The sequence below is a fragment of the Xenopus laevis genome, chromosome 9_10S, assembly GCF_017654675.1.
Source record: "Xenopus laevis strain J_2021 chromosome 9_10S, Xenopus_laevis_v10.1, whole genome shotgun sequence".
Taxonomy (NCBI): Eukaryota; Metazoa; Chordata; class Amphibia; order Anura; family Pipidae; genus Xenopus; species Xenopus laevis.
The window spans coordinates 23,984,980-23,995,146 of NC_054388.1; the positions used below are offsets into that span (position 1 = coordinate 23,984,980).

Here is a 10,167-nt window from a genome sequence, read left to right on the forward strand (position 1 = left end):
CTTAGCGCTAGTTTTCTGTACAGAACAATATATACCTCTATACGCTCTGTTGTATGGCAAGCAGAAAAGTTATTCCTGCTGTTAAAGTTCATTTGTGTGTAAAGTAACAGCCAGCAGCTATAATATAGCCAGCTAGGCACAGGACATTACAGGGTTAATTTGAGTACTCCAGCCACCTGACAGTCTAGTCCAATCAGAACCCAGCCTCACTCTGAGATCTTCTAGAATCTAGCCAAACATGCCAGCAGCCATCTTAGAGACAGAATATTCAGAGAGCATGCCAGAGTAAAGAAACTGCCCTTAAGATCCTATGAGGCGAAAATAGGTGAGCTATCTTTGTTTATGTGTACTGATTAATGCTGCTAATGACAATGTTAGTGATTATATGTTAGAATATATACTGAATGCTCTTTTTGTATGTTTGCCCCTAGTTCTACCACATTCTACACATTCTACACATTCTACGTGTACTTACTGCACTTATATCGCACCAATATTGCTAAAACTCATCATCTTTGTTCCTGATTCCCTATCCTGATGATGTTACCAATAAAGAAAGTTTATTTTTGTACCAGTGGTATGTTCTTAAAGTCTTTCAAGGATCCGAGGACAGTTACAGTAGAACTATTACCCTCTGAGGAGGCGAGAAGACGCACCTCATCAGAGCTAGAGCAGAAGCCATATCAAGTGTGCCTCAAAGTGTAATTACAAGCCCTTAAAGAGACGGTGCGCAAAAAAAAATAAAGGTTAAACAGCTCTGTAAAGCTAACCTGCCTTTTCTGTGACAATAGAGCTGACAAAATACCACAGAAGAAGCACAAATAGAGCCCAGTATTGCACCCAAGTAGATGTATGCCTTTCCTGCGGCCTTCAGAGTCAGAGCATTGCCACAGTGAGATTGCACATATCGAAAAGCGTGTTACCGCCCAGAGTGAAACAACCACGTGCTGCAATTCACCCAGAGACATCAAGCAGAGCAACAATCCTGACAGCTGCATATCTGCAAGGAAAGACACAGACCGTCAGCATCCTGTAAGCAACTGCAAGCAAGCCAAAGTCCCTCACCTTGCATCTACTTCTGCAAAGACTGATCCTGAGTGATTCCTAACTTCTATAGAGAGACACTTATTTTGAATCAGCAAGCCAAGTCACTGTATCCTGCTCTTCACATTAAGGTCAGAGTTTCCTGTTTATTCCTTATTGATGGTTATGTGCTGACCTTGGCACATTAAGAGACACTGAATAAAAGGTAATAAGAACTTTGAGAGAATCCAGAGATATTTGCATTATAAGGACTTTATGTGAATTTGAATAAAGTTATTTATTCCTTTGTGTTTAACTGATATTTAACTCTTTCAAGTCAAAATGTCTGTTTCTAGTGATTCAATGCCATTGTTAGAGGGTGAAGCGTTAAATAGTGAGAGATATTCCCTACAACAGAAGGTATTAGAGTTGAGGGAAACCTTAAAGTCAGAGACAGATCCTGAAGAGATAGAAAGGATAAATTGTGACATAAAAAAGTACCTGTCTAAGATAGAGAATTTAGAAGCTGATCTTAGGGATTCTAAAGCAGTCTCAGAACAGAGAAGTCAGTTGAGACAGTCATCTCATGAGAGAAGACCTACCCCAAAAATGCTAGAATATATGCAACAAGAGGCTGCACAAAGAGAAAGGAAATTCAACCAAATGTACATAAAATGGAAAACGCATACCAATGAGGTTCGCATGAAGCTAAAACAAGAGTGTGCAGAGGATGAATTATCCAACATGATGGATGCTGTAGAGAAGCATGAGTTAGATATGAAGACAATATATGATGAGCTAAGGTCATACACAGCACCCTCCCAGGACATTAAGAGGAAGATCGACACATGCACTGCAATAACAGCAGATTTATTAGGGCTTATGAGAATACGATCAATTGAAACCGACTTTGATGTAGAGACAGAGAGGACAAGGCTACTAGAGCTTTATAAAAGGGATTATGCAAAGTCTGTATATGGATCTACAGTTTCAAGAGTAGCATCTTCTAGCAAACATTCTAGCCACTCATCTAAGTGCACAAGTACCTCAGCCAAAAGAGTAGAAGCATCTGCACAACTTGCCGCTAAAAGAGCTGAGATTGAGATGGAAGCTGTTATCGAAGCACAACGTCAACAATTAAAAAAGTTAAAAAACCAAAGAGACATCGAGGTCATGGAAGCTAAACTTAGAGTATATACTGAAGAGGAAATAAAAGAAAATGGTGATAGATCCAGAGCAGTACTTCCCGAGAGAACAGATCCCTGTCCTTCTATCCTCACTGAGGAAAACAAAGGGAAATCTAAGTCAGTGTGTAGTGAGAGAACAGATCCCTGTCCTTCTATCCCCACTAGTCATCATAGTGACCAAGGAAATGTTGCAGCTATTGCCCAAGCAATACATGAGACAATGGTTCTTACAAGACTTCCAACTCCTGAACCAACTGTATTCTCAGGAGACCCATTGAAGTTCATAGAGTGGAGTACAAGCTTTGAAGCACTTATTGCACGCCGCTGCTCCAATCCAGCAGACAAGTTGTTCTACCTACAGAATTATGTTAGTGGAGAAGCAAAGAGGGCTCTTGAAGGTAGCTTCTACAGGAAGGATGAAGAAGCCTACAAACAAGCATGGGAGAAGCTAAATGCACGGTATGGCCATCCCTTTGTAGTACAGCGAGCCTTTAGGGAAAGACTTAACAGTTGGCCAAAGATAAGCTCTAAAGAGTATGTTAGACTTAGAGAGTATGGTGACTTCCTGCAAGCATGTAGCAACGCCATTCCTCACATAAAGGGTTTGCAAGCACTGAATGACTGTGAAGAAAACCAGAAAATGTTACTTAAGCTGCCTGATTGGGTGACCTCAAGATGGAATCGTCATGTAACTAAACAGTTAGACCAAGGCAAGGACTATCCCAGTTTTGAAGAGTTCTCTTCATTTGTCAATTTAGAAGCACGTATAGCATGCAATCCAGTGTCATCCCTTCACATTCTGAAACCTTTGGAAGGAAAGCCAACGAGAGAGAGAAAACGTGCAAAGGCAACTTCATTTGCAGTCGATACAATGACTAAAGACCATGATACCAATGAGAGTAAGCCTAAGGTCATTGATGTACCGAATAGAGAGAAAGTACAGACAGAGAGTCACACACCTCTTCAATGCATGTTCTGTGGAGAGAATCACTACATCTACAAATGTCAACAAATGAAGGAAAGGTCTGTAGAGGAGAAGAAAAGATTCATACTGGATAACCAACTCTGTTTTGGTTGCCTAAGAAAGGGACACAGTGCCAAGGACTGTAAAAGAAGAGCCACCTGTGGCATTTGTAAAGGACGTCACCCAACCCCATTACATGAAGATCGCCCAAAAAGGGATAAAGCTTCAACACTCAGTACTCTCATTGAGGGAGAAATCATATCCACACCATCTTGCTGTATGGTTAAAAGTGAGAGTAAGAATACGTCAATGATCATCCCAGTGTGTATCTCATCTCCAGGAACAGAAAGCAGTAACACATTTATTGATCAAGAAGTCTGTGAGAAATTGCAAGTGGCAATGGAGCCAGTGAAGCTTAAGCTCTCAACGATTATGGGAAAAGACTCATTGGAAGATAGTCAAAGAGTCACAGGACTAAAAGTCAAGGGACTTTGCTCAGATGTCACCATAGATCTACCTCCGGTCTATACAAGAGACTTCATACCCCTTGATCGTGAACACATACCTACCTGTGAAACAGCCCAAAAGTGGAAGCACCTATCAGTCATCTCTCATAAAATAACCCCTCTGAAGGAGTACCGTGTGGGGCTTCTGATAGGTTATGACTGTTCTAAAGCACTGATGCCACGACAAATAATAACAGGAGGTGATGATGAACCATATGCCATCAAAACTGATTTAGGATGGAGCATTGTTGGAGGACCACAACAGGCTGCAAGCTCAAGACAAGTAACCGGGTTATGTAATCGCATATCTGTCAAGATGTCACTAACCCCAAGTCCTGCTACAGTGATCAAGATTCTTGAGTCCGACTTTGCAGACACCAGCTCAAAGGAAAAGAGCATATCTCAAGAAGATATAACATTCCTACACATCTTGGAAGGAGGCATTCAGCTAAACCAACAAGGCCATCTAGAGATGCCCTTACCTTATAAAAAATGCCCTGACCTTCCATACAATAAGAATCTTGCCTTAGTACGACTAAGACGTTTAGAGAGGAAGCTGGGAAGAGAGCCAAAGTTCAAAAGCGACTATTTCAAGTTTATGGAAGGCATCATACAAGACGGAGATGCAGAAAGAGCTGACCATCAACCAGACCTGGGGAAGGTTTGGTACATTCCACATCAAGGTGTCTATCACTCGAAGAAACCAGATAAGATAAGAGTGGTGTTTGATTGCTCAGCAAGGTATGATGGTGTTGCATTGAACGATTATCTGTTAACGGGACCAGACCTCACGAATATGCTATCTGGAGTTCTCTGTAGATTTCGGAAATACCCCATTGCTGTCATGTGTGACATTGAAAAGATGTTCCACAGGTTTCATGTGAAAGAGGAAGATAGAGATTTCCTGAGGTTCCTATGGTGGGAGAATGGAAACACTAATACAGAGCCTGTGGAATATCGCATGAAAGTTCATCTGTTTGGAGCAGCATCATCCCCAGGTTGTGCCAATTACGGTATGAAACACCTTGCCAAACAATACGAAAGAAATTATCCATCTGCAGCAAACTTCATTACAAAAAACTTTTATGTTGACGATGGACTTGTTAGCCTGCAATCTGCTGACTCAGCAATCAAATTAGTGAAAAACTCAAGAGTTGTGCGCAAAGGGAAATCTGCGCCTTCACAAGTTCATCTCAAACAACAGAGAAGTGTTGGAATCCATTTGCGAATCTGAACGAGCATCAGCAATGGAAAATGTAGACCTCAACTACGATGATCTTCCAGTCCAGAATGCACTTGGCCTGAGATGGGATGTGGAAAATGATGAGTTCTTCTTTAAGGTCTCTATTGAAGAGAAACCAGCAACAAGACACAATATTCTCTCCACGGTAGCTTCTATTTATGATCCATTGGGATTCTTAGCCCCAGTGATCCTCAGAGGAAAGGGAATACTCCAAGAGCTGTGCAGACAGAAGCTAGGTTGGGATGACTCTATACCAGAAGAACTGAGGCCAAGGTGGGAGAGTTGGATTAAGGATTTACAAGATCTGCAAGGAGTCAGAATACTAAGGTGCTTTGCACCCTATGACTTTGGAAAGTATGAGAGAATCGAACTGCATCACTTCTCAGACGCTAGCAGTTACGGTTATGGCCAATGTTCATACATCAGGGTGATAAGAGATGAAAAGGTACATTGCTCCCTTATCATGGCCAAGACCAGAGTTGCACCTACCAATGTTCTCACAATACCAAGACTGGAACTAGCAGCTGCTGTAGTTTCTGCTTCAGTGAGCAAGTTCCTGAGAGACGAATTAGAGTTCAAGGTAGATGAAGAGTACTTTTGGACAGACTCACAGGTGGTTCTAGGCTACATAAATAATGAAGCTCGAAGATTTCATGTCTTTGTGGCGAACAGAGTTCAAAGAATTAGAGAAATTACTGATCCAGACCAGTGGTACTACATTGAGTCAGAAAGGAATCCAGCTGATCATGCTTCAAGAGGTCTTAAAGTTTCAGAAATGAAGGACTCAAATTGGTTTACAGGCCCAAAGTTCCTATGGGAAAGGGAAATAGTACCCAACAAAGATTGCCTAGAGCTATCAATGTGCGATCCTGAAGTGAAGGTCATTCAAGCCTTAAACACAACAACCAAGAGCCAGGAAGATTGGTATGCCAGAAAGAGATGGCGACGTGTGCAATATTTGACCGAACATGATCAAATGCATAACAAGAAGGAAGAAGTAAAATCCCCTTAATTTATGCAACCCAATTTAACAATGAATGCATAAATTAAAGGTAATTTGGTGGGAGTATAGCTGCCCGCCCAAGCCAATCTAACATTTGAACTACATAATTGATTGTGACTGTTAATAAGAGAAGTTTATAGCAACTTAGCGCTAGTTTTCTGTACAGAACAATATATACCTCTATACGCTCTGTTGTATGGCAAGCAGAAAAGTTATTCCTGCTGTTAAAGTTCATTTGTGTGTAAAGTAACAGCCAGCAGCTATAATATAGCCAGCTAGGCACAGGACATTACAGGGTTAATTTGAGTACTCCAGCCACCTGACAGTCTAGTCCAATCAGAACCCAGCCTCACTCTGAGATCTTCTAGAATCTAGCCAGACATGCCAGCAGCCATCTTAGAGACAGAATATTCAGAGAGCATGCCAGAGTAAAGAAACTGCCCTTAAGATCCTATGAGGCGAAAATAGGTGAGCTATCTTTGTTTATGTGTACTGATTAATGCTGCTAATGACAATGTTAGTGATTATATGTTAGAATATATACTGAATGCTCTTTTTGTATGTTTGCCCCTAGTTCTACCACATTCTACACATTCTACGTGTACTTACTGCACTTATATCGCACCAATATTGCTAAAACTCATCATCTTTGTTCCTGATTCCCTATCCTGATGATGTTACCAATAAAGAAAGTTATTTTTGTACCAGTGGTATGTTCTTAAAGTCTTTCAAGGATCCGAGGACAGTTACAACCCGAGTGACGTTTTTCAAGCAGCAATAATATATTCCGTATCCACCACTGCTGTAGTGTATACGTTGACCTTGTAGGCATTATTTGCCCAGTGTGTTCTTCATTTTCAAACCACTGCCACTTAGCTGTGTGAGCTTGTTCACATTCTGTCTAAATATCAATAATAATACCGTCTCCAGAAACACCACCTGAGTGACGTTTTTCAAGCAGCAATAATATATTCCGTATCCACCACTGCTGTAGTGTATACGTTGACCTTGTAGGCATTATTTGCCCAGTGTGTTCTTCATTTTCAAACCACTGCCACTTAGCTGTGTGAGCTTGTTCACATTCTGTCTAAATATCAATAATAATACCGTCTCCAGAAACACCACCTGAGTGACGTTTTTCAAGCAGCAATAATATATTCCGTATCCACCACTGCTGTAGTGTATACGTTGACCTTGTAGGCATTATTTGCCCAGTGTGTTCTTCATTTTCAAACCACTGCCACTTAGCTGTGTGAGCTTGTTCACATTCTGTCTAAATATCAATAATAATACCGTCTCCAGAAACACCACCTGAGTGACGTTTTTCAAGCAGCAATAATATATTCCGTATCCACCACTGCTGTAGTGTATACGTTGACCTTGTAGGCATTATTTGCCCAGTGTGTTCTTCATTTTCAAACCACTGCCACTTAGCTGTGTGAGCTTTTTCACATTCTGTCTAAATATCAATAATAATACCGTCTCCAGAAACACCACCTGAGTGACGTTTTTCAAGCAGCAATAATATATTCCGTATCCACCACTGCTGTAGTGTATACGTTGACCTTGTAGGCATTATTTGCCCAGTGTGTTCTTCATTTTCAAACCACTCCCATCTAGCTCTGTGAGCTTGTTCACATTCTGTCTAAATATCAATAATAATACCGTCTCCAGAAACACCACCTGAGTTGTTGTTGTTTTTGTTTTAAAAATAATGCCAGGCAAAGGCAGGCCGCCACGCAGATGCACTAGGGGCCGTGCTGCTATGCTATCCTGTGGCCCTAGGAAATTGCCCAGTTTTAAAAAGGCAATGACCCTGAACTCCCAAAATGCTGAAGAGGTAGTTGACTGGCTTACACAGCACACCCCATCCTCTACCGTTTCTAACTTTACCACAACATCCTCATCCTCCACTGCTATGGGCACCCCACGTAACACTTCCTCCACCACCGGCGCCCCTTCTTCACTGGAGTCAGAGGAGTTATTTTCACATGAGTTTCTTGAACTGAGTGATGCGCAACCATTATTGGCAGAAGGAGATGAGGACGTTACACCAGATTTAATTCTGGCAAAGAACACAACAGAGATGGACATAATGAGTGATGACGAGGAGGTCCCCGCTGCTGCTTCCTTCTGTGAGCTGTTAGAAGAAATTGATGCATCTGAGGAGAATGATGATGAGGAGATTGATGTTTTGTGGGTGCCCAGTAGAAGAGAGCAAGAGGAGGATAGTTCAGATGGAGAGACGGAGAGGCAGGAGGAGAATAAGACTTAGAAGAAGCAGGGAGGACAGCTCGCAGGGAACAGTAGGGCAACAACATGTATCGGCACCTGTGGTCAGCCGGCCAACGCACCCGCCATTGCCGCCAACGCCGCCGACTTCTACTGTTACCCCCAGATTGCCAGCCTCAAAAAGGTCAGCAGTGTGGGATTTTTTTAATGTGTGTGCCTCTGACAAAAGCGTTGTAATTTGCAATGAGTGCAGTCAGAAACTGAGTCTTGGGAAGCCCAACAGCCACATAGGTACAACTTCTATGCGAAGGCACATGAACGGCAAGCACAAAGCACTTTGGGAGCAACACCTCAAAGGCAACAGGCAAACTAAAAGCCACCCTCCTTCTGGTCCAGCATCTTACTGCTCTACCTCTGCTGTCCTTGACCCGTCTGAACCACCCTCCACTCCGCCTTCCACCTTGACCACCAGTTCCCATTCCCAGTCATCTGCCCCCAGCCAAGTTTCTGTGAGGGCCATGTTTGAGCGTAAGAAGCCAATGTCTGCGAGTCACCCCCTTGCCCGGCGTCTGACAGCTGGCTTGTCTGCACTCTTAGCCCGCCAGCTTTTACCATACCAGCTGGTGGACTCTGAGGCCTTCCGCAAATTTGTAGCAATTGGGACACCGCAGTGGAAGGTACCCAGCCGCAATTTTTTTTTCAAAAAAGGGAATACCACACCTGTACCACCATGTGCAGAGCCAAGTCACTGCATCTCTGTCACTTAGTGTTGGGCCAAAGGTCCATATGACTACTGACGCATGGTCCTCCAAGCATGGTCAGGGCAGGTATGTCACCTACACTGCCCACTGGGTGAACTTGGTCATGGCTGGGAAGCAGGAAATGTGTGGCTCAACAACGACAGTGGAGTTGGTGTCACCGCCACGGATTGCACGCGGTTCTGCCACCACCTCTACTCCTCCTTCGCTCTCTACCTCGTCTTCTTCCTCTTCTTCGTCCTCTGCTGCTGGGTCCTCCTCCTCCACACCCCCAGCTCCCCCTAGGCTATTCGACGTGCCAGGGACGCCGTTGTCATGCTGTCTTGGGGATGACGTGCCTGGAAAGCAAAAACCATACCGGATCTGTACTCCTGTCATCTCTGCAGTCACAGGCCGATCGGTGGCTGACCCCACACCAACTGAAGATCGGAAAAGTGGTGTGTGACAATGGAAGCAATCTGTTGGCAGCACTGAGACTGGGCAATTTAACACATGTGCCCTGCATGGCATATGTTCTGAATTTAATAGTACAACGTTTTGTCTCAAAGTACCCAGGATTCCAGGACGTTCTCAGGCAGTCCAGGAAGGTGTCGGCCCATTTCAGACGTTCCTATACAGCCATGGCACGCCTTGCTGACATTCAGCAGCGGTACAACATGCCAGTCAGGCGTTTGATTTGCGACAGCCAGACTCGCTGGAATTCAACGCTCCTCATGTTGGAACGTCTGCTGCAACAACAAAGAGCCGTCAACGAATACCTGTTTGAACTGGGTGGTAGGACTGGATCTGCAGAGCTGGGGATTTTTTTCCCCCGTTACTGGGTGCTTATGCGCGATGCCTGCAGGCTCATGCGCCCTTTTGAAGAGGTTACAAATATGGTCAGTCGCACCGAAGGCACCATCTGCGACCTAATACCCTTTGCTTTCTTCCTGGAGCGTGCCGTGCGACGAGTGACAGATGAGGCTGTAGACCAGCGTGACGAGGAGCAGGAAGCGCACGATTTCTGGTCGGAATCACCAGAACGAACCCAGGCACCTGCTGCAACGCAGGGAGAGGTGTCAGAAGTGGAGTCAGAGGAGGAAGGTGGCTTTGTGGAGGAGGAGGACCAACAGGAGCAGGCTTCCCAGGGGGCTGGTGGTGACCTTTTGGGGACCCCTGGTCTTGTACGTGGCTGGGGGAGGAGACCGTGGATGATGCAGTCCTTGATAACGAGGAAGCAGAGATGGATACCTCTGCATCCAACCTTGTGAG

The 10,167-nt window shown here is 44.0% G+C and overlaps 1 protein-coding gene across 1 annotated transcript; it reads left to right on the forward strand.

Moving 5' to 3' along the window:
- The first annotated feature begins 252 nt into the window (after positions 1 to 252).
- Positions 253 to 4,925, forward strand: LOC121399034. The gene is made up of 2 exons (XM_041578817.1): positions 253 to 325; positions 432 to 4,925. The coding sequence occupies exon 2, from the start codon at positions 1,366 to 1,368 to the stop codon at positions 4,912 to 4,914; it is 3,549 nt and encodes a 1,182-aa protein (XP_041434751.1). The 5' UTR covers positions 253 to 325; positions 432 to 1,365; the 3' UTR covers positions 4,915 to 4,925.
- Positions 4,926 to 10,167: the final 5,242 nt, after the last annotated feature.

Excerpts from the sequence above, each read along its gene's own strand:
- LOC121399034 (XM_041578817.1), top strand. The coding sequence starts at position 1,366 with ATGTCTGTTTCTAGTGATTCAATGCCATTGTTAGAGGGTGAAGCGTTA.